Source organism: Panthera pardus, unplaced genomic scaffold (genome assembly GCF_024362965.1).
Source record: "Panthera pardus isolate Hobbes unplaced genomic scaffold, ASM2436296v1 HiC_scaffold_13, whole genome shotgun sequence".
NCBI classification, from domain to species: domain Eukaryota; kingdom Metazoa; phylum Chordata; class Mammalia; order Carnivora; family Felidae; genus Panthera; species Panthera pardus.
Genome location: NW_026526688.1, coordinates 203,281,737 through 203,306,126, shown reverse-complemented (window position 1 = coordinate 203,306,126; position 24,390 = coordinate 203,281,737). Strand labels below are relative to the sequence as shown.

The 24,390-nt window shown below is 57.4% G+C and overlaps 2 protein-coding genes across 6 annotated transcripts in view; one reads left to right on the top strand and one right to left on the bottom strand.

Annotated features, from left to right (window-relative positions):
* The window catches only part of ZFYVE28 (zinc finger FYVE-type containing 28), a 116,830-nt gene extending 96,008 nt beyond the window's left edge, over positions 1–20,822 (bottom strand). For 2 of the 3 annotated variants that reach the window (XM_019453877.2, XM_019453876.2), the window contains exon 1: positions 20,537–20,822. In XM_019453877.2, the coding sequence (XP_019309422.2) occupies positions 20,537–20,575 (39 nt within the window). In that variant the 5' untranslated portion in view covers positions 20,576–20,822. Of the gene's footprint in view, positions 1–19,299; positions 19,507–20,536 lie in introns of those variants that run through there. The other variant, XM_053901770.1, reaches the window with a different exon arrangement.
* A 12-nt stretch (positions 20,823–20,834) lies between these two features.
* CFAP99 (cilia and flagella associated protein 99) overlaps positions 20,835–24,390 on the top strand; it is a 41,356-nt gene continuing 37,800 nt past the window's right edge. For all 3 annotated transcript variants that reach the window (XM_053901773.1, XM_053901771.1, XM_053901772.1), the window contains exon 1: positions 20,835–21,386. The gene's annotated coding sequence lies outside the window, so the exon portion shown is untranslated. The remainder of the gene's footprint in view (positions 21,387–24,390) is intronic.

Sequence of the window (24,390 nt, the reverse complement as noted above, 5' to 3'; positions counted from 1 at the left end):
ATGGTGTCTATCCACAGTCTGCAGGTAGACGCTGGGCTGCTCCCACATTGAGCAAAGGGGAGCAATGCTGCCGTGAACACAGGTGTCCCTGGGAACACGCTGATGGCAGGGGCGCCGTGTCGGAGACCAGAACTGGGCTGATTTCCAGGTGTGGCCCTAGCATGTGCGTGAACGGAGGCGGGAAGGCCGGGAGGCGAAGTGGTGGGTGAAGGTCTGAGTGAGCAGCGTGGTCAGGGAGGCCAGCGCCCTGGGCAGAGGTCAGGGCACGCAGGGCTCAGGGCTGGGGAACCAGTGGAACGGGCGTGATGCAGCGGAGAAGGGCTGCGTGCAGGGACGCAACCCTATGTGGAGGGTGGTAAAGGAGCCAGGGAAGGACCCCAGAAGACTGGACGGAAGCCAGGATGTGGTGTCACGGCCACCTACGGAAGGAAGTGGTCATACAGATGAGGACAGCAACCAGACACAGGATGTGGCCCCCAGTGTGGTCTGGGTGGGCAGCTGGGGAAGCAGGCGGGAGAAGGGGTAGTGGGAGAGGAATCACAGAGGGCACAGAGACAGCTCCTTCAGGACTTCTGTGGAGGGGAGGTCAAGAGGGTTGGTGACCTGGCTGCTGTTTTAGACACAGGGGAGTTTACAGCATATTTTACCTCCAGAGGAACGATACAGAGGAACGATACAGAGACCAGTATAGGAGTACGGAATAGGCAAAGGCCGTGAGGTCCAAAGCATGGGGGAGGGGGAGACCCAGTGCACAAGGTGGGGGTGAGATGCAGTGCACAAGGTGGGGGTGAGATCCAGTGCACAGGGGGAGGGGAGACCCAGTGCACAAGGGAGAAGGCAGATCCAGTGTGCAGGGTTGGGAGGGGAGATCCAGTGCAAAAGGGGGAGGGGAGATCCAGTGCATAAGGGGGAAGGGGAGATCCAGTGCATGGGGGGGAGGGGAGATCCAGTGTGCAAGGGGGAGAGGATATCCAGTGCATGGGGGGGAAGGGAGATTCAGTGCATAAGGGGGAAGGGGAGATCCAGTGTGCAAGGGGGAGAGGAGATCCAGTGCACAGGGGGAGGGGAGATCCAATGCATAAGGGGGAAGGGGAGATCCAGTGCACGGGGGGAGGGGAGATCCAGTGCACAGGGGGGGAGGGGAGATTCAGTGTGCAAGGGGGAGGGGAGATCCAGTGCATGGGGGGAGGGGAAATCCAGTGCACGGGGGGGAGAGATCCAGTGCACGGGGGGAGGGGAGATCCAGTGTGCAAGGGGGAGAGGAGATCCAGTGCACAGGGGGAAGGGGAGATCCAGTGTGCAAGGGGGAGAGGAGATCCAATGCACAGGGGGGAGGGGAGATCCAATGCATAAGGGGGAAGGGGAGATCCAGTGCACGGGGGGAGGGGAGATCCAGTGCACGGGGGGGGGGAGATCCAGTGCACAGGGGGGAGGGGAGATCCAATGCATAAGGGGGAAGGGGAGATCCAGTGCACGGGGGGGGGGGGAGGGGAGATTCAGTGTGCAAGGGGGAGGGGAGATCCAGTGCATGGGGGGAGGGGAAATCCAGTGCACGGGGGGGGGGGGAGAGATCCAGTGCACAGGGGGAGGGCAGATCCAGTGCACAAGGGGGGAGGGGAGACCCAGGGCACAAGCGGGGAGGGGAGACCCAGTGCACAGGGTTGGGAGGTAGGCTGCCCGCATTAATGCACCTGCAGCCCCCTCCACCCTATGCTTCAGGCCCCTCCTCCCATCTGGAGGTGGAGTCTCTCCCCAGTCTGGGATCTGGGCTGGACTGTGACGTGCTATGACCGAGAGAACGCAGCCAACATTCCCTGTGACTTCTGGGCTCGGACCGCCATCCCTCTGTCATGCCCTCACACCACCACAGAAAAGAGCCTAATGCAGTCTGCTGAAATGAAGGAGGCCCAGCCGTCCCAGAGCAGGGGACTCAGAAAATCCAGCTGTGGGAGGAAACCATCAAGAGGACAAGATGTGACCCCCGCTTGACCTGGGACCTGGACCCGGGCACTCAGAGGCTCCACGCCCCTCCCGGGCCTTGGCATGTGCACTGCGCCCGCCCCGCCCTCTCCAGTGCTGCCCCCAGGACACAGCCTTGAGAGAGTGAATGTGCTGAGACCACCTGGACGGCACAGGGACTGAGCCTACGTAAGGCCTCTCCGCAAACTTTAAGATGGGGCGTGTGGGCACAGAGATCTCCCTGTCTTGTGGCATCCGAAACAAGCCTGGGAGGAAGTTCCCTTGCTTATTAAGCCTGCCACCTGACAACCTGGAGTGGCGGCCTGTCCTCCGTTTCTCCCTGCGCTCCGCGGAGGGTGGTGGCTGTGCGAACCAACACCTGCCAAGGCCAGGACTTGGGACTCTCTCCAGAGGGAGCCTGGAGTGAGACAGCCAACAACGGTCACATCCACACCACCCTCTGTCTTTGGTCGGCTCGGGCTGTCGAACTGGACCACCACAGACCGGGGACAACAGGCATTTATTTCCCACAGGTAGGGGCCAGAAGCCCGGGGTCAACGTGCCAACACAGTCGGTTCCTGGTGAGACCCGCTTCCTGGCTTGCGCATGGCCGCCTCTCACTGCACCCGCGCGTGGCAGAGAGAGTACAGGGCCTTCTCATAAGGACACTGGTCTTACGGTAACAGGACCCCACTTTCATGACCTCATTTAACTGAGTCCCTGCCCAGAGGCCCCTACCTCCAAATGCAGCCACACTGGGTGTTAGGACCCAACGTAGGAATTGGGGGGGCACGACTCCATGCACAGCACCCTGCTAAAGCATCATCTGGCTGCTGACAGGACTTTCTAGAAGCTCCCATTGTTGCGCTTTGCGGGACTCAGCAAGTCTGGGCGTTTGGCCTTCCCCAGGGCAGGACTAGGGGTCCTCACAGCCATCCTTGGTTACGTGCCCTTCCTTTTTTAATAGAAAGTTTAAACTGATCTGTAATGACAGAAAGCAGACCAGCATTAGTGTGGGGATGGGGGGGCAGAGGAGAGGCTAGGAGGGAACGAGGAGGGGGGAGCACAGAGGGGCCGAGGAACTGTTTGGGGATGGCAGTTCTGTTCACTACCTTGATTGGGTGGCTGCCTCACTGGGTACACAAATGTCAGAACTTATCAGACTATCCACATTAAATATGTGCAGCTTATCATATGTCAGTTATACCTCAATAAAGCTGTTTAAAAAGTTGTTTTAGTTACAAACCATAAGAGACTCCTAAATACAGAGAACAAACTGAGGTTGCTGGGGGGTGTTGGATGGGGGATGGGCTAAATGGGGGATGGGCATCAAGGAGGACACTTGCTGGGAGGAGTAGTGGGTGTTGTGTGAGTGATGAACCACTGGGCTCTGTTCCTGAAATCATTATTATGTTATTTGTCAACTAACTTGGATTTAAATTCAGAAAGATAAATGAATGAATAAAAAAACACTGTTTTCATTAAACTTTTAATTTCGACATAACTGTGATTCACACGTGGTCATAAGAAACAGGGAGGGATCTGTGTACCCTTCACCCTGCTTCCCTCAATGGTCACATTTTACAAAACTGCAGAAAGATACTGTAAACCAGGACATCAACACAGACACAATCCACCCGGCTCGGATTCTCTGCCTCACACACTTGTGTGATAAGCGTGGGCGATTTGTTACCACGTGGGTAGGGTCACAATCCACCACCACAGTCCAGACACAGAGCTGTCCCTTCCCCAAGGATCCCTCATGTTGCCCTTTTCTTTAAAAAATGGGTTTTTAAAAAAAATTTTAATGTTCTATTTATTTTTGAAAGAGAGGGAGAGGGGCGCCTGGGTGGCTCAGTCGGTTAAGCGGCCGACTTTGGCTCAGGTCATGATCTCACAGTCTGTGAGTTTGAGCCCCGCGTCGGGCTCTGTGCTGACAGCTCAGAGCCTGGAGCCTGTTTCAGATTCTGTGTCTCCCTCTCTCTGACCCTCCCCCGTTCATGCTCTGTCTCTCTCTGTCTCAAAAATAAATAAACGTTAAAAAAAAAAAAAAAATTAAAAAAAAAAAAAAAGAAAGAGAGGGAGAGACAGAGTGTGAGTGGGGGAAAGGCAGAGAGAGACGGAGACACAGAATCCGAAGCAGGCCCCAGGCTCCGAGCTGTCAGCACAGGGCCCGACAAGGGGCTCGAACCCACAAACCCTAAGACCCTGACCTGAGCCGAAGTTGGACGCTTAACCAACTGAGCCACCCAGGCACCCCCTCCCACACAAAAAAATTTTTAATTGTGGTGAAATACACATAACACAAAATCTTCCACTGCAAGATTTTCTGAGAGCACAGTTTAACAGTATTATGTGTATGCGCCTCGTTAAAGCTTTTAAAAAGTGTGAGCAGATACAAACTTCACCTCTAAGGGTCCTGAGTCACCACCCCTTTCCGGTCCCCTGTAGGAACGAGGAGAGTAATGACTCCTGACCGGTCAACCCCCCCCCCCCCACACACACACACCAAGGCCCCCATGGGTCACCACCTGGTCCAGAAAGATAGCTTCCAGGGTTCTGGGTTCCCTTAAGGGTGAACCTAGAACATCACACTGGCAGGGCATCTGCACGGGGTCATGTACAGAGGGGTTTGCGGTCGCTGCATCCAGATACACTGAGGTCCCTCAGCCTGTGCCCCCACCTTCCGCTCCTCAGGACAGCGGGCCTCCCGGTCTGACCACCTTGTTCATGTGCATCCTGAAAGCCTGGGGAGCCACTTGGCACTCTGGGGGCACACTCCTGACAATTTCCAACCCCTGGGAGATGAAGCTGTCCAGATGGCACACTGGGACCCCAGCAGGTGCTCCAGGAGGGGAATGTACAGCTTTCGGGTCACTCAATATCCCTGCCCCCCACCTCCCCTGACCATGCTGCCCTCTGAAACCACTGCTCTGGCCGCTCCCCCACTGGGCACCCAGCTTTAATCCTGAGACAAAGTCCCAGCTGAGGCTGGGGCCTCTACTGTCTCCTTCTCTGCCAAGTGCCAAGCCCAATGCCCGGCACACAGTCATACCCAATTAACGTCTGTTAAATTAATAAACGATGGTCTTAACTCTGTGCCGTTCTGAGATGGTCAGGAGGGGCCCACACTTCCTTTAATCATGTCAGATGCTAGCAGGGAAAGCCCACAAAGAAACCCCCTGCCTCCCCCCACCCCCACCCCCACAGCAAGACTCAGGTCCCAAGTGCACGTCCACACAGGAGATGGGACAGGGAGGGTCCTGACACAAAGCATCCCACTGTATCCGCCCCCGCTGGATACCTGGTGCTGTGGATGGGAACGGCGGAGGCTCCCTACAGGACAGAGCTCAGAGCGGGACCCAGGCTGTTGTCTGGCCCACACTCAGCTGGGCGTGAGCCACACCAGCTGGCTGACTAGTCGCCGGGCCACACCCAGCTGGGCTCCGTCACTCACATCCAAGCTTCTTCAGCACGGGGCAGAAGGAAGAGGCCAGTGGTGGCCCAGTAAGGCACACCTTCTCCCTAGACAGGAGCCCGTGGGGAGCCCTCACAAGTGCCCTGGTCAAGGGCACAGGGGCATACACGCACCCCGGTACACGGGGCTGGGACAGCCCTCTGCTTTCCAGTTCAGTGCTAATAGTCTATGCACAGGGTCCTTCTCCAGGGAGGTCTCGGGAGCCTTTGGGGCTTTTTGGCCACTCCAAGCAAGCACGATAGGCCTTGCTGCCTCCTCCATGCATGCACACAGCCCTGACCCTCCGTGCGAGTGCACGGCCCTGACCCTCCTTGATATCAAGAACCTTCAAAAGGCCCCTGAGAATGACGGGTTAGGGTGAGCACAGCCACACTTACCTCTCTACGTGAAAGGCACTGTGGCTTAGTATTTTATACGTTGTTGGTACATCGCAGAACACTTGGAAATATCAAAAGACTTCCAATAACTGTGTGATAAGACATCCACAAAAAGCTAATCTCTTCACCCATTACCAGGCTGGCTGTTAAAAGGCAGGCCCTGCGAAGCAGGGACTCTAACAGCACCCAGGTGACCCAGAGCACCTTAGGATGCGAGCGTCGCGGAGGTACCGGCCGCCCCCAGCTCCGCTGGAATGAGCGGGTCCAGAGCCAAATATCAAAGCCACGGATCCTGATTGATGCCCTGCCGTATTCACAGAGGAGCCAGGTGGCTGCCATCACACGCGCCCTGGGAACGTGAGCAATGGCATTACAGCCGGCATAGAACCGGAGGTGGCACCGAGGGGACGCAGCCAGGCCCAACTCCAGTGTGCCGGCCTAGGAGGCCAGTGTGCGGTCACACGACCCCTCCCCTGAGCTCCGAATCTAACAGGGACTTCTCAGTGGGATTTAGTGGGGCACCCAGCAGGGGACAGGCCACGGGTCACTCAGCAGGGGACAGGCCACGGGTTAATGAAGACATCAGCCACTCTGTGGGGGCACTGCCCCAGTGGGCCTGGCTGTGGGGTCCACAAGAGCACGTGTGGGTGCAGGCCAGATGGCACACCCACGATGCCAGCCCAGGGCTCGGCTGATGCCAGGACCTCACCTGCAGAGCTCATCCAGGTATGCTCCTGGCTCTGGGTTTGGGCAGATGCTGCTACTGTGGCCATAGGCGGGCCAGCAGCGGGGGGGGGGGGGGGGGGGGGGGGGGGGGGGGGGGGGGGGGAGGCGGAGCCTGTGGACCCCAGCAGGCTTTCTTCCCTGAGTCCCCAGGCTTGAGACACGAGGGCGGGGGGGGGGGGGGGGGGGGGCAGGCTTTCTTCCCTGAGTCCCCAGGCTTGAGACACGAGGGCGGGGGGGGGGGGGGGGGGGGGCAGGCTTTCTTCCCTGAGTCCCCAGGCTTGAGACATGAGGGCGGGGGGGGGGGGGGCAGGCTTTCTTCCCTGAGTCCCCAGGCTTGAGACACGGGGGGGGGGGGGGGGGGGGGGGGGCAGGGGAGTCATCAGAGGGACCTTTGCCCAGGGGTTGCGTTGGGGCCACAGTAGCTAGAAACCTGGAATTAAAGTGAGCGAGCACCTCGGCTGATGTCCCCCCCTTCCGCCCTCTGCCCCCCACTCACAGCCCCCTGCCCCTCCGAGGCCCAAACTGTAAAGCTCTAAGGTCCCATGGGTACAGGGTCAGAGTTCAGTCCCAGCTTCCATGGGGCCTCTTCCTAAGCCAGCTCCAAAGCCCACATGAGTCCTGGGGTGGGTCCTGGCCCTCCCCTTGCCCCCACCTAATGAGAAAGTCCTTTCAAGCCCAGCCACCTGAAGCCCAGCTGTGAGGTGCCAGCCGGCCCCTGTGGCCTCCCCGGGCTGTCTGTTCTCCCAAAAGATACATACAGAGGCATCAAGGTCACACAGGCCACTGCGGGAGAAACACCACCAGCTTTTGGAGTCCCGTCTCCAACACCAGAGGAGGGACTTGCTCAGCTCACACATGTGACCAGTGACACTGGAATCCCCGGTGCTGGTGGCAGGGGTGGGGGGGTAACAGGCGTCAGGCGCCCCGACGTTGACGACAAGCCTCCTGAGGGGAGGACGGACAGACAACCGGCCACGGGGCCCCAGGCAGAGCAGGTGTCTACATCCAGGAGCGCTTCATGCTGGGGACAGCCCTGCAGGGGTGGGGGCGGGGGGGGGGGCCGCCGCCCACCTCCTCCCTGTCTACAGTGAGGCTTCAAGGCGACAGCCCCTTCGGGGGCTGGAGCTGGAAGGTCAGCCTGGAGCCTGCAGGGCCAGGGCCTCCCCACTGCAGGGCACTGTCCTCACTCCCACCCCTCCCTTTCCAGGAGCAGGGAGAGGAAGGGCTTCCCAAAGCCCTCTGTGCAGCCTCCACCTGGCTACAGTCACCAAAACTCCTGACGGTCAGCAAGCCGTGATGACACGTTGCAGCCACGACGGCAACGACGTTCTCCAGCCGAAGCAATTCTCCAGCCAGGCCGCTCGGCTGATGCGATTTCCCAGTCCTGCAAAGCCTGCTAGAAAGCAGCCCGAGGGAAGACAGCTACAGAGCCACACGGCAAATGGGGCGAGCAGTGGAAACGCATTAACAAACGTCAGTGAGAAGGGTCACGGGGAATATTAAATTTCCATCTCTGTTCACCGATATCTGCTGTTTCCGTAATTTGCACTCACTTTACTTTCCGTCAGCCTCCCATAAAGAAATCGAGTGGCCGCTCAGGTGGCCAAGCCGGTGGCCAGGCCTGCACCCTCCACAGTCAGCTAACAGCCACGTGAGTCCTCCCACCCCAGGAACGGGACCCCACTCGGAGGCCCCTGCAGCTGGCATGTTGCAGCGTGTATGAGGAGAGGCCACGGGCATCACAGGCCTTTCAGACTCCTCACAACCCTGGACAAAGCGTGTCCTCTCTCTGTGACCACCTTGGATGCCGGAGCCCAGCTCCTGACAGGGGCCCAGGAGGGATCGCGGCTCCCATCCAGGGGACCTTGCCCCTGCCCCGAGAGTGGGGCGTGGAAACAAGAGCCTGTGAGAAAGACACCGCCATGCTGGTTCTCACAGGATTCACAAGCGTGGCTCCCAGTGAGCCCCGGGGTGGGGTCTGGGGCCACCTTGGAAGACCCACCCAGGCCTCCAATCTCCAGGAGTTTCGGTTCACAAGCAGGGACACCGCTGGGACACCCTGCTCACCAGGACTGGGGCGGCCCCAAGGCCAGGGCACACAGGTTGGGCAGCCATAGGTCCCCCATCTGGGCACCGCGTGGCTCACACAGGCCCCACTCTCCCCCATGAACCACCCTCCATTCGTCAAGAACCACAACAGGAAAAACAGTTCAGTGGTCCCCCAAAAACTTAGACCTAAAGTTCCCATGTGACCCAGAAATTCTGTTCCTGTGTATCTACCCAACAGAATGAAAACACGGGAAAATGTGTACATGGATGTTTATTGCAGCTTATTCACAGCAGCCCAGAAGAGGACCCAGCCCAGAAGTCCACAGATGGATGAAGTGTAGACAGAAGGGAGGCATGCCATTCATCCTTCCGAAGGAAATTCCAACACCTGCTGCAAGGTTGATGAAACCAGACACTGAAGACCCCACGTCGTATGATCCCCTTTCTGTGAAATGCCCAGAACAGAAATGCACAGAGACAGAACGCAGGCCAGAGGTCTCCGGGGGCAGGAGGGGGAGAGTGGGGGCGACTGCACAATGGACACAGCCCCCCACATGCACGCTGGGTACACGAATGCCACTGAGGTAAACGTAAACTGCGTGTGATGTGAATGCCACCTAATTTTTTAAGAAATGACACATATAAGGGAGTCTGGGTGGCACAGCTGGTTAAGCATCCGACTCTTGACCTCTGCTCAGGTCGCGATCTCAGTTTGTGGGATTGAGCCCCATGTTGTGTGGGCTCTGCACTGACAGCACCGTGCCAGCTTGGGAGTCTCTCTCTCTCTCTCTCTCTCTCTCTCTCTCTCTCTCTCTCTCTCTCCTGCTTGTTGTGCTCACACACTTTCTACAAGTAAATAAATAAGCTTTTAAAAAAAGAAAAATATGTACAACAACAACAACAAAGCTATAACGGGCCTTGTCAACAAGCTGGGTTGGTGCCCAAAAGCACATCCTTGGGAAAGGCCCAAGGCAAGCAGCAGACCGCAGGGCTGGGCCCCGGGCACTGGGTCTGAGTCTGGGGGAGAAGCCACGTGCCCCCTGCCCCCGCATGCCACGCTGTGCACAGAACACGAGTGACATCTCATGTCTAACACTGCCACCTGCCTTTTTGGTTTTGTCCACGTGGTGAGGCGGGCTTCCAACCCCACAGCCCCTATTCTAGAATAATCTGCAGCACGACAACTGGAGTGTCAGCAGACCAATCGTCTCCCTCAGAGTTCAGACACCTGTTAGAGGCTGCACATCCACCACGATCAGAATACGGACGGGGCACCAAGAGCAGTGGGGCACGGCCACGCTGGCCTCTCTGGGACTGAGCTTGACTGCTGGGCAGCAGGTCAGGCCTGACCCTGTGGGCGTGGCCAGAGGGCAGAGGCCAGCAGGCCAGGAGGGCCATTCCTGAGACTCACCGGTGCTTGAAGAGGAGGGGGCAGCCTGGCACTGCTCTGCCTGTCGCCTGCCCTCCACTTGGCCCCTCGGGTCCTCCCCCACAGTCTCAAGACACGTCCGCTAAATAGGGCCGCACAGATCTTGGGTCCAGCCACGACACAGGGCTCGGTGGGGGGACAGAGGCTGCCAGGGAAACACTGCCCCCAAAAGCCTTTCTGGTTCTGTGCACCCCTCCTCCAGATCTTTCCCCGTCTGTGACAAGTGAGTTTGCAGCCGGACCCTTCGGCAGCCCCTCCTCAGCCTGGCAAACGCCTCCCTGGGGGTCCACACGCTTTCTTGCTGGCCCTGAGGCAGCTCAGAGACCCTGGTCTCCCTCAGCCTTTGCCAGAGCCCTGTCCCTGGGGCCAAATGACAGAGGTCTGGACTCAGGCTCTCTGTGGGGCACTTGGGGCCAGGGATTCTCAGGGGTGTCAGTTCCCAGTCTGGGAGCATTCATCCCAGGGAAAACAACCCCGGCAAGTGTCCTCAGTCAGCGATGCCGGGGGAATGTATGAGGGGCCAGAGGCCATGGTCCTGGAGCTGGGTCCCTGCACACCTGACAGCTGGGCTCTCTGGAGCTTAGCCAGTCTGCCCCACCCGGCCAGGTCCCAGGGCCCGGGGTAGCTGCCTGCCGGAGGGTCAGTGCTCAGCTGCAGGGGCAGGAAGGCAGCTCCTATGTCGTCCATGGCCTCTCGTTCAGCTAACAGGTGAGGAGACCAGACCTGGCCCCAGCTGCTGAGCACAAGTCCTCGGCCCATCTGTACTCAATCCTGAGCCACTGCTGGGCTCTGGGTGGTGCAGACTTCTCCCAACAGCAGAGAGGCTTCTTGGAGGCTCATGGGCACAGTCGGCAGGGAGTCCAGCAAGGAGGGGGCCACCGAACACGATCTGTCCCAGGACGTGCGACTCCCATCATTCCTTCCTCTCAAAGCTGAAACCAAGACCACAGAAGGTAACAGATACCCAATGGGGTGGAACTTCTCCGGCTGGGAAGTTTTTCACTCTGTAAGTAGCACGCGGGTGCTCCCCCTGGGCTCCCGCGTGTGCTTAACTCACAGTCTGACGTCACCCTCACCTCGCGCCTCCTCCAGAGCCACCAAGGACCCACCCCCACCGGGTGCTCCTGGCTAGTGTGTCTCAGTCCCGCGTTTTGGGGTCACTCTGCCCAAACCCCTGCTTCTTGCCGCTCCACAGGGTAACTGCTGCACTAATGTGCCGCGAGCTCCTTGCCTCCCACGCCCTCCTCTGACTCTTGATTTTCCTTCTGGAATACACTTCCCAGTCCTTGTGCAGCAAGGATTCGGGGGTGGCTACACTTTCGTCTTCATCTAAAACTGTCTTCCATTTCATCCCGGTGCTGACGCCGCCCGGCAAGTGCCGTGCTCCCCAGGGCCCTCCCCCAGCCCAGCCTGGAGTCTGGGCCGGCGCCTGGGAAGGCTCCCCTTGCTCCCTGCCCCCGCCCCAAGTCCCATCAGATGCACCTTGACCCTCATTCCACCCTCCCGGCCTGCCCGTGAACTTCTGGAACCTCAGAGTGATCGCCTCACCCCTGCATGAGGCGGGTTGGTTTTTCATTTTTAATTCAATGACTCTCCCTCTCAGTCCTGGGAGTTCTACAGGCTCTCCGTTCCCACACCTCGTTCTCGTGAGTCTGTTCGTGTTTTTTACCACGCATTCCACATCAGAGGCCGGGCGGGAGGGCCCCCCTCCGGACGGGTGAGTTTTACTCTGCCAGGTACCACAGTGACACAGTGTGGGATAGGGTTTTCCTAGCTGCCTGTCACCCACGCCTCAGCTTCCTGTGTGAACCCCTCTAACCCACCCCTGCCCTGGAGCCATGCTTCCCCACTGCCACTACCCCCGCCCCCAGCCCTGGGCCACCACCAGAAGGCCATGCTTGCCCGCCCTGAACGCAGCTAACCCTCTAAAATGGTGCAAGAGACGCCTGTGACTTCAGGGCTAGGCCTCAGGAGACCCTGCCATTCCCACTGGGGCACCAACACCATCATGCAACCCCCCCCCCCCACCGTCAGCCTCCTGGTGGACAGGAGGCCGTGCAGAGGGGGACCCAGCTGCCAGAGGGCATGGAAGGAGAGAGGTGACAGCCGCTGAGCCCCACCCACATGTGGCCCACAAAATGGGGTGACTGTTCTGGTTCTCAGGGCCATGCTCTCAGCCCTGGGGCCAGCTCGGTACAATTCTGCACTCCTGGGCACCCACCGTGGGGGCTCCGCCATCCACATGGACATTCCATGGGCACCCCAAGCGCCACGGTTCCCACCTGGGCTCCCAGGCCCCTTGCCCCACCAGCCCTCCCCTACACCCTCATGTCCAGCTAACAGCACCCCTCAACCTCCCCACCGGGCCTTTCCATCCCAGAGTCCTGCCTGCCATCCCCTTACCTGAGCCTCAGCCAGGTCTCCGTCACCAGCCCCAGCTTCCAGTTCTCCCCCTGAATCGACTCCCTCCCCCTGAAGGATCTGATCCCATCAAGACTGTCACCACAAGTGACCTGCACCTGGTCCCTCCCCCTTCTGGCACCACACACACACACACATACACACACACACACACACCCTGGTGGGGCTGCCCTGCTCACTCTGCTGACTGCATCTGTCCCTCCAATCCCAGCTCCTCTGGGTCCTGGCCCCCTGGCCACCCCACCTGACAGCCCTGAAGGTGCCCACCAGCCAGCACCCCTGCGCCCATTGTGAGGGCTGCACTTGACCAGGACAGGCTCTCCCTGGGCAGCCCAGGGGCTGCGGTGTGGTTTCAGAAATCTGCACACAGAACCCCTCGCCGCTGTCCTCCAGAAACCCCAAAACCGAGGGCCTGGAAGGGGTGGTTTCAAAGAGCCTCAGGGCGCCAAGCCCCGCCGGAGATGCATCTCCTGACCTTCCAGGAAAAGCCCCTTGACTGTCTCAAAAACTGCTACGATTCTCAAAAAAAAACCCTCAAAAACGGCTTAATTCCCTTTTTTATTGAGGTAAAATTCACCTAAGATACAATTAACCATCTTAAATACACATTTCAGTGCTGCGCCACCACCACCTGTCTCCAGTTTTAAAACCTGTTTATTGCCCCAAAAGGAGCCTTGGACCCTCTGGCCGTCGCCGCCCTTTTCCCACCCCGCCACGACATACGTTCTGTGTCTACAGACCTGCCCTCCGGGACAGTAGGGGAAGCAGAGTCGTAAAGTTTGTGTCCTTTTGTGTCTGGCTTCTCCACATGTCACATAATGACTTGAAGACTCATCCGTATTATAACCTGAAGTTCCTTCCTTTTCCTGGTTGAATAATATTCCATCGTGTGGCTGGACCACACTTCATTTCCTCACTCACTGTTGGTGGACACGTGGGCCACTTCCAATTTCTGTTACGCATAATGTTGCTATAAACGCGGGGATACGATTCTGAAACGTATCTGACATTGGGGGCACCTGGGTGGCTCAGTCTGCTGAGCGTCCATCTTCGGCTCAGGTCATGATCCAGGGGTTCATGAGTTCAAGCCCCTTGTCAGGCTCTATGCTGCCAGTGCAGAGCCGTCTTCAGATCCTCTGCCCCCCGCCCCTCCCCAGCTCACACTCCCTCTCTGTGTCTCAAAAATATAATGCATCCAACAATGAAGTAGTTGATTCCGCTTTTAAACTTTTTTTGTAATTACAATATCCCTAAAAATAATAGGAAACATTCTCAAAAACTAAGCACCCAACAAACGGCTGCCCCAAAGACACCACCCCCAGGGGTAGGTATGCGCTCCGTTTTCTCCAAGCACCCAGTGTATGACGGCCGCAGTCGTGGGGGAGCTTGGGGGGTCCCCGCAGGGCAGAGACTCACAGAGCCCCCGTGCAGAGCTCTAAGGAGCCCTCAGCCATGAAGGCAGCCCCACTTGAAGTGCCCCCAACATTCCCCTGCCCCCACCCTGCACAAAACAAGGAGAAATGGAAGAGCCTCAAAACACTTACTGTAAGAAAGAAAAAAACCTCCCATTCATCTCACCCAACTACTCTACATAAATTATCATAATATGAAACATTCTATTCTACTTTGCTTTATCTATTCAGATCGGTAAAAACAAAAAAGAATCCATTCATTTTTGTCTTCTTCCTTCAAACACTTAAACTGCCCATCAATACCTAAGTTTCTTTTCATTCCAACTGTAAAAAGTACAAAACCAAATGCTTCATCAAACCGGACTCATGTAAACGCTGGTGACGGCTTCAGTTCCTTCCTGCAGGAGAGGCACAGCTCAGGGCAGCCGCACTTGCCAATTCCAGCTCCGGGGCCCAACAGACCGGAGTTCAAATCTAGCTTTCCCTCTTTCCGGCTGTGAAGGCTCCAACAAGTTAAGATCTCGTCCCTGACATCTCGTTTGTAAAACAGGAACATCAAATGTTCACAAGCACCCCCACAACCTCAGCACCAACAGAGATCTATGCCCCCGGGCCGTCGCTTACACCCAGCCCCTCTGCCTTGGCCACCCCATGGCTCTGGAGTCCTTTCCTGGATCCTGAGCCTCCAGCTGAGGAGGGGTGATGGGGTGGGGACAGGACACAGGAGGATGGCCTGACAGGTTGGGGGCCAGACCTGACACAGCAGAGCCCACTGATGCCCGCTCTGGCTGAAATTCAGCCCTGGGTTCTCCTTCAAAGGCAATGCCAGGGCAGTGGATCAGCACCTGGCCGCATCTCAGCCCAGGGAGGGCACAGGAGACGGCATCACTGTTACTCATCGCCGCCATTTGTAATGCCTGAAGCATCCTGAGTCAGGTTCTGTTTCTAGCAACCCAGGACCGGACATGCCACAGAAAGGGAGGCAGGGTGCACCTTCTAAGACACTCTCACTCTTGGGGTGCCTGGGTGGCTCAGTCGGTTGAGCGTCTGACTCTTGATCTTGGCTCAGGTCCTGACTTCACGGTTCGTGGGTTTGAGCCCCACATCATGCTCTGTGCTGAAAACATGGAGCCTGCTTGGGATTCTCTCTCCCTCTCTCTGCCCCTCCCTCGCACTCTCTCTGTCTCTCAAAAATGAATAAATAAACTTATAAAAAAAAGATACTTCACTCTCATAATAACCTGGAAGTCACTGGAAAGCCTCAGTGACCGCTCAGACCCCATAAAACGCTCCATGGGTGGTCTTACATTAAGTCCACACCCAAGAGCGCCGCTGACTTTGACACCGGTCATCTGTTGAGCCGCTCCTATGAGCGTCCGACAGAGATGACCAAGTTCCACGCAGCAGGTCCCGTCACCCCACCTGACAAACAGGGAAACTGAGGCACGGGGCCAGGCAGGGACGGGAGAGGATTCCCACCCAGGCCCCAGCGCCTGCTGCCCTGTCTGCAGCTTCGTGCTATTTATGCCAGAGCGGGCAGCGAGGTCAGCTCAGGGAGACAGGAGAGAAACACGGGGACCCGCGGCTTTCGGCGTATGCGTTTGTCTTCCAGCTGGGACCCGCTCACCGTGTTCCCCTTTGCTGGGCACAGGGCATGCCACGTAGGAGCCGTGGCAGCCCAGTGCTGTCACCCCAAAGGAGACAAAACCACAGCTCTGCCGTCAAGAATTGCAAATGACCGCTGAGTCACGTATACGCCCTTAGATGGGCATCTTTACACAGTTAAAAGAAGCCTGTCTTCTGATCTGGGGACTCCCGGCAGGGCAGCGTTAGGAGAGGCACCAAAGCATCCTGACGTTACCCATCCTTCTGCAGGTAGAAGGAAATTACCTAACAGGCCTCCCGTTCGGAGAGGGGGGCAGTCCGCTGACTCCGGCTCCCTCCCCGCCACGCCACTGCCTGCGGACTCCGAGACCAGAGATCAATCAGGCAACACTCAAGACTCCCGGCCTGTGACTCGCCCATTTCACAGTCACCATCAGAACAGGAACGTTTCCCGTTACTGTGCTCCTCTGACTGTGAAGTGCAGACCCTGAGCGATGACCTAAGAGCTGGCACAGAGACTGACACTCACCATCCGTCAGCCACTCAGCCCCTCCCTGGCCCTGCAAATGCCAGGGGCACAGGGCTGGGCGTGTGAAGCCACACACAGAAATACGGCGAAGCCTCGGAAACGAGACGGGGACCTCCCCCTGAGTCACCCCCTACCCAAGCAGGTGGGCGCCATAAACCACCTTCAGGGACGGGCACCTCTCAGGCCCTCCCATTTGCCCATAGCCTCCAAGTGCTGAGGCATCCGAAGGAAAGCTCTCCGGAGGGGCGGCCAGATGGGGCAGCAGGGAGGAGGGCCCGTGCCTTCTGAATCCTGGGATGACAGCGATGGGTGTGTGGGCCAGCCCAGCCTGCTGTGACTCAGCACTGCCAAGCATCCTTCCCAGGACTCCGCGAGCCCCCTCTGTGCCAGGCACCTGCTGGCGGAGGGAGCTCAGCCCCGGCACAGCCTGCGTGGCCAGGCTTTCCGGAACACTGGCTTTCCAGTAGCTCACCTCAGAGAGGAATGTGTTCCTCCAAGGATGGCCTCAGCTGTGGCCGGGCACTCAGAGTTTATCAGCGGGAAACGCAGCCTGGCTAGAAGTTCACATTAAAACCCCAAGCTCCTGAAACAGTGTCTGTACCTGGCACCAGGATCCAACATGGCACTGCGAGGTCAGCAGCTCGCTTCCCAGGCAGGCAGAGCAGGGAAATCGAGGCACGTGCTGATACTGCCCTCCCAGACCCAAGAGCAGCAGGACCCAGGTTGAGGGAAGACTACCCATCTCACCAGCTTCCGCTGTAAGCCCTCCCACAGCCCTGGGGTCTGCCAATGCCCTGGCTGGATTTCTCCAGGTCTCTGTCGGGGAGTCCCGAAAGGATGAGGGGCTATGCAACGTCTCTGCACTTTGGGGGCCGTGCAGACACAAACCCAGGCCCTTCCCATGGCCCTGTGACCTGCTGGTTTAATACCTGAAGGACTCCTACCTGCTATGGCATTCCCAGGGTCCTGCGCCCCGCCAGGTTGACGGTCAAGGAACAGAGGGCCAGCTCCACGCCCATGACCAGGGGGCCTGGGACTCTGGAAACCAGGAGGGACCGTGGACAGGGCTCTAGACGCCCTGGTCCACTGAGGCTGGGTTAAGTTGCAAACACCCTATCTGGATGTACGCTCGGGCAGACTTCACAAAGCTCGAAGGGTGCTTCTTACAAAAAGCACACGTGCCCATCACATTACCCGGGCTTCTGAGAAGGCTATGTCATCTCTGACCTGAACCCAGGGTACTGACAGTTCCCAGATAAACATCAGTCACTAAAGCACTGTATTCACAAGGAATGTTAATGACCCACATCCCAGGAGTCGTTTGGGGGTACGGAAGAGAGAGGGCTTCATGGAGCATAGGGCGGAGCATGGTAACCCCCACCCAGCTGGACAGTATCACCTACCCACCCATCAATTCTTCCTCAAAGATGGAAAACACGATTTGACCTGTGCCATCATTAGGATGCTCTTTAATGACGGCTGAGCTATCCTGGCTGGGCCTGGTCTGGGGCCCCCTTCCACTATGCCAGGATTTCACCCTTTAGCACAGTGACCAGGCGTCAACAAGAAAGCTATAACCCAGCAAGAAACGCAAGTATTAACACTTTCGTTTCAAATGGAGATACCAATTATTCCAAAAGGTTTCACCTTCTTAAAGTTCACTCTTTCTTGGAAGGACTTTCCCTAAACAAAAGTCAAAAAAGCTTGTCACCAACATCACAAAGGGCAGGCTGATAAGCTTTCCCACACATTCCTTTCCTATCCAGCTTTCACAGTCCAGATAATACTGACAAATCCTGAACACTTCACATGAAGAGAAATTATAGTGTTTAAAAGATGGCCTTGAAGAAAATAAATGGAAATATGAGAGATGGGTAATGTCATTTTAACGTTAAACTACTATATTATACATCAAGGCTTTTTTTTTTTAAACCCAACTGAGGTAGTTATTAATGATTCAGATATCAAAAATTTTAAGTGTCAGAATGTTTTAAAGCACTTCTGAATCCTTTTTAGAACTGCGAGAACAATGAATATTTTTGGCTCCACAATATTTTCCACTGCACTGTAATGAACAAGAAGCTTGGTGTTCAGTTTTAGACCAAAGCAGGGATTAAATCAAGAATGCAGTTTGAATTGTGTATCTATCTAAATACGAAAGTGAAAAAAACAAATCGTAACTGCAGGCAACAGTCTCCCCCAGACACATTCCCCCGCAGCTAACTCTCACACCTCTTGTCCTCCAGCCTGGAATCTTCCCAGCACTGACTCTGTGCTCACCTGTCCCAAATGGATTAAATTAGAAAGGTAAGGGAACCAGAAAATTCAATTCATAATCCAAGACAAAAGTCTGAGCTTTGGTTTGAAAAATGAAAAGCTACTGGGGTGACCTAATATGCTCCAACTCTTCAAACAATCAAGATATTTAACTCCAAAGACAGATCCCAAACAAGAGACCGCCCAAGCTCAAGCTGACTGCGGGCCAGACGCAAAGATCTCAGATGGACGTGTGTCTCAAGTCCAAGGCTCAGGGACAAATATCAGACGTGACCTGACACAAAGCACCAGCCCTCCCTTCTCCGCTGCACCATTGTGACCGGTTAACACCGGCCCTCCACCCAGCCCCCGTCGGCCCCTGGAGCTTGTCTTAGAAGGGCAGCTGCCTGCTGGAGAGGGAAACTTAGGGGTACCATTCTCCATTCCGGGGCACAACCTCAAGGGCAGTATTGTTTTCCACATTTGAAGACTTTCCCCTCAGCTGAAACTGTGCAGCTATTAACGAAACAGAGAGCACACCATTGCTCTTCCTCCCCTTCCAATAAGACAACACAGTTAGGTGATCCTGAAATCAAGGCCGACTCCGGAGCCACGGCTGGAACCTGGACTTCTGACAAAAGTGTTTTTGGAAACACCAGAATGTTACCTGACCTATGATACATTTCCCTGCCAGCCTCTGCTGGCATATACCTTGAAACAATAACACTGCTGTCCACCCTAGATATGACCTTTTGACGAGAGGACTTGATTTTTCCTTAACCGGAGACAAAAGTCACACACACAAAAAGCCATTCCTTGTACAGATATCCTATGCAGTGGCTGTCACCTCCCCCTGACAACCCCCCGGCAGGACAGCAGGAGGGCTGAGACTGGCCTTAGGGGAGACTGCAGTGAGGAGCGGGTAGGTAGAAAATGACCAGGGAGGTCCCAAACCACAGGGAGCCAGGAAGCACCAGGGTCGCACCAAGCCACCACCACCCCCACCACCACGGATAAGGAGCTGCTACAGGACAAGGTTGGGAGGCCAGTGGCTGTACCTGACGCGGAAGAACTGAATCCTCTCTGGGGGAGGCCAAGGCGGAGCAAGGAGCACCACAAGCATCCTAATCCTTCAGCCCAACACTCCGGAGAAATCTCCCGACCCCAAACACCACGAAGCACAAGCTTTCGGGTCCCTGGGCTCGTCCCCTAGACCCCGGTCTCCCCAAACAGATCTGCTGCCTCCCCGGAACCGGCGCACCAGGAGGGCACGGATTTAAAGAAACCCCCACCCTGAGAGACCACCCACGTGGGGGAGGGAGGGCGGGGAAGCCCAATCCAGAAAAGCGGTCCAGCCTCGCGGGGAGCAGTGGGTTCCCTGGGTCGTCAGTGACACTGCGGCCTCGGTGACCCCACCCCAGCGTCATCGCCCTCAGCCAAGACCCCAGCGCCTTCGCCTGCCCGCTGCGCCGGCCGGCAGCTTGTAGCCCCGGACCCCAAAGGCGCCCCCAGGACTCTGGGCCCCGCGCCTCTGGGCCCCGCGCCCCGTCCACAGCGGACACGAGCCCGGGCCGCCGGTGGGACGCAGCGCCCGCAGTGCGACTGGCGCAGCCGCCAGCCGCCGACCCCGCGGGCGAGGGGGGCACCCGTTCTGGATTGGGGAGCACGCGGGTGGGCGCGGGCCAAGGATCCGGCCGAGGTGCGGGTCAGTGCTGGTTCGGGAAGGCAGGGCCGGGGCCGTGCGATGGGGATCCGCTCTGCACACAGGGTAGGAGGGGTCAGCCCGGGACCCGGGGAGAGGAAAGTGGGGGTCCGCTCCAGAACCTGGTAGAGGTGGAGCGAGGGTCTCTTCCGGAGCGCAGGGCGAGGCTGGGGAGTACAGTCCGGGCACAGGATAACGGGGACGGGCAGAAGAGGAATGAGGGGGTCCCCCACCACCACCCCGGTTCAGGCAGCAGGGATGAAAAGGTCCTTCCGGGACGCAGGAGAAGTAGGAGGGGGTCGGCTTCGGGCTGCGGGTCGGGGACCCCGAGGTGCGAGCGCGGCGCCCAAGCAGGACGGGGATGAGCAGGGAGCGGAACGCGCCCTGGCCGCGGGCAGAGGAGGGAAAGCGCGCCCCGGCCGGAGCGCGGCGGCAGGAGGGTCAGTCTAGGACCTGGCTTAGGAAGGGGTGGGGGAGGCGGGACCCGCCGCAGGGGTCCCGGCACCGTGCGCGCGCGGGTCGCCGAGCGGAGCGGAGGTGTCGGCGGCCGGCGAGAGAGGGGTCTGCCTGGGCAGAGAGGGACGGGCGCTCACCTTGGGTTTGTACAGCCACTTTCGGAACCTGTTCATCATCGCCGCGCCGGCCCGGCCCCGCGGCCCTCGCCTCCGCAGCGCTGCGCCCGGCCCGGCTGCGGCGCGGGGCGGACGCGGGGGCAGGGCCGGGCCGGGGCCCGCGCGGTCCCTGGGCGGCTGGCGTGAGCGGAGCCGGGCGCGGGGCGGGCGGAGGGCGGCGGACAGGTGCGCGGGGCAGGTGCGCGGCCGGAGCTGCTCCGCGAGCGGCGCGCAGGGCGGACCCGCAGCCCCGCTGCAGGCGGACGGGCGCACGGGCGGACGCGGGCACGCGGGCGCCGGCTCCTCGCGGCTCACTGACACCCCGCGCCTCGCCGGCCACCGCGCCGCGCGCCGCACATGCGCCGACGCGCCGCGAGCCCCCTGCCCGCCGCCAGCAGCCGAGGCCGCCCAATCCCGCGGCGCCGCGCCGCGCCCCACCCGAGGCGCGCTCCCCGCCGGAGGGCGACCCGGCGCTCCCGGTGGGGGCGAAAAACTACAAGTCCCGACGGGCATTGGGGGGAGGCGGGGCCCTGGGCGCGGCGTCCTTGGCCGCACAGCGGGCGCTGTGCATTCTGGAGCTTGTAGTCTTCCCGCCGGCGGCGCCGGTGCGTGGCTCCGGTTGCTAGGTGACGACGCCCAAACTGCACCCCGGCGCGAGCTCCCCCTGTCCGGGTGGTGGCAGAGGTCCCGGCTGAACAGAAGAAGTGAAGTGGGGGACCCGCTGCGATTCGCGAGACCCGCCGCACCCGCTGGCCCTGGCATCTGCTGTGGCGGCGGGTGGAGGTGGGACGGAAGGTTTGGCGGCAGGAGCTCCCGTGAAGCCAGCACACAGGTAGGAGGGGGAAGGGAGCAGGTGGAACCCGACAGGGAGGAGGGCGAGGCGCGTTTCCTCAGCATCAGCACCTCTCTCCAACAACTTCCCACAGTCAGTCCTCATCTCCTGCTTCCCATCTTCTTACTTTCGCTAATTTTGGTCTTCTTCCCAGCTCCTTGGTTAAAGTGAACGGTGCTTTTTTTTTTTTTTTTTTTAATCGCCACAATAAACGGTGCTTTTTAAAAAGATATTCACCCATATTCACTATTGCCCCCAATGGTGCCCTAATTTGGGTCCATTAAGATAATCACCAAAATCTGAGAACCTGTTTATGTGGCAAGCAGAGAGCTAAAAACATGTGTTGAGTACAAGACACTTTAAATTCCCACTGACAGCTGAAGAAACTGAGGCCCAAAGAGGCTGCTGTGTTCTTATCTGTAGGAAGAGGATCCAGATCACAGGTGGCGCTCCCGCAACAGCTTGGAGCTTTCCCTGTCCCCACCCACCACCGCTCCTCTGAGTGTTCTGAGATGTGCAGATTGGGGGTGCGGGGGGTAGAAGTAACTTCTCCCTTGGTAGAGAATTCATTCTCTGAGACTCGTTGGCCCAGGGTCTCAGGGCTCGGGTGGTTCTGGACTAGAGTGGTCCGCGGAAGTGCGTGCGAGTCTCCCCAGAGGCAGCTTCTGAGGCTTCCGTGTGTGCTGGTGGTGGGCCATGTTCTCTTCTGAGTGCCTGGCTAATCTTGCCCACTCCCCTCTAGCTGCCACCCACTCTGCTCCCTTAGGTTGCCAGCACACAGACCCCACCCCGTCCCCATTGCCTCCTATCTCCGATTCTTTTCGCCTTTTCTCTCCTGAGCCCGCTCTGATCGGGCTTTCACCCAACTCCCTCTCCCAAGTTCTTCATCAAAGTCATCCTTGACCCTGATGTTGTTAAATCCAATGATTGGAGCTCAGCCCCGTCTCCTCCTTGAACCGTTAGCAGCAGGCAGCTCAGCTGAGTGCTCTCCTCCCGGACACGGCGTCCTCAGTTGGCTGGAACAGATCACACTCCAGTGGTTGCTCCTTCTCAGTCTTCTGGGCAGGGGCCTCCTCTGCTTCCCAACCTCCTGACACTAAAGCCCCGGGACTCAGTCCTTGGAAATTCTTCTTCTTATTTTTTTTAATGTTTATTTATGTTAGAGAGAGAGAGAGAGAGAGGGAGGGAGGCAAAGAGAGAGGAAAGACACAGAATCAGAAGCAGGCTCCAGGCTCTAAGCTGTAGGCACAGAGCCCAAGGCGGGGTTTAAACTCACAAGCCATGAGATCATGACTTGAGCCAAAGTTGGACGCTTAACCGGCTAAGCCACCCTGGTGCCCCGGACCTTGGAAACTCTTCTATCCACTCCTTCCTTGGGTGATTTCCTGCAGTCACATGGTCTGGTAAACACCCATTTTCTCCTGACGTTTCCAAAACTTACATGTCCAGCCTGAACATCACCCTGGGACTGCAGACCCCTTTACCCATTCTTTGCCAATGGATGTCTAACAAATCCCCACAAACTCAGTGTGTCCAAATGGACTCTCAATCTTCACACGTAAGACCTGCTCTTCCCCAGCCAGTGCTTCTAGCATAAGAACTCACTGTAGACAGTGGACTATTCTCCACGGTTCTGTCCTTCATTGACTCCAAGGCTAGGGCTGTCATTGCTCGTGCAGAGGCTTTCTTCCTATCCTCCCCAGTTTGAAACTGTGTGCAGGAGGAAGGCTGACCTCGGAGAAGTGGGTGTATCAATTAAGATTAGGTTCAGCTATATGTAATGAAAAATCCAAAGACCAGAGAGTCCCAAACAAGGTTATTTATGTTTCCATAAAGGAGGTCAATGGGGAGCCAGTCCTGGAAGGTATAACAGCCACAAAAAAATCATCAGGGACGTGGACTCTTCTAGCTTTCTCTTCTGCCACCTTTAACATGTTTCCTCACAGTCCAGGATGGCTGCCTAAGTTCCTGCCATCACTTCCTGAGTCCAGCCAGCAGGAAGGAAAAGAGAAGAAGAGTATAAGCCTCTCCCTTTCAGAGAGACTTTGCAGAAGTCTCACATCCTTGTACTTCAGGGCATATCTCGCTGCTGGGGAGGCCAGGGAATGTCATCTTTCAGTTAGGCAGCAATAAACCCAAGTAAAACTCAGTGTTTTGTTATTCAGGAGGAAAGGGAGAGTGGAGATTAAAAAGCAACCAGCAAAACCTGCTGTGTGGGTCTATAAGCACAATCCGTCAGAGCATGACTTGGCAAAAATCCTTAGGAGATTTTTACTCGGAATTAAAAGCCAAGAAAAGAATTTATGTTAATTAACACACATTTTGTGTCTGTGTAAATGAAGCCTCTCTAGTGGTTGAGGGTGTTGAACTGGTTTGTGTCTGATGAATTTAAATCTCCTGTCATCTCACTTCTGTCTATAAAGGATTTGCTAAGAAAAGAGAAGCTTTGGTCCAGCCCACCTTTAAAGTTTCCTTAAATTTGAGACAGTCAGGTCTTGATTCGTGGAGTTAAATCTTGGGAATTAAATACCACTTCCCATGTATCTGGTTTTACCCCATTAGAACAAAGCTGAGGTGCCAAGAGCATGTATCAGAATCAGAAGACTTTACCGCCTGTCTCCTACCCAAAAACGTCCACTAAGCTCACAGGCCAATTTCAGTAAGAATGCAGGACTCAAGTGTCTCTTTTCCTGATTTCCACCCTCCTGGTGCAGCTGCTCTGTGTCTCCTCTGCCCCAGGGGCCCTCAGGCCTGGTAGTGAGCCAGACTGCCAGGGACTAATGGTTCGAGCCAGCTGGGCTCCCCAGGGACCCCCCTCCTCCTCACAGCCCCTCACAGACTCCCCTCTGCATCCTCCACCTGGCTCAGCCATTTGTTGCCTCCAGTTCTGTCCAGGCCCGCTCTGCATTGGGGACAGGGCTTGGCTGCCTCTCTGGCTCTTCTTGGACTTTGAGCCATCACCAAAGGGCCTCTTGGAGCGTCCTTTCTTCAGAATGTTCCAGCT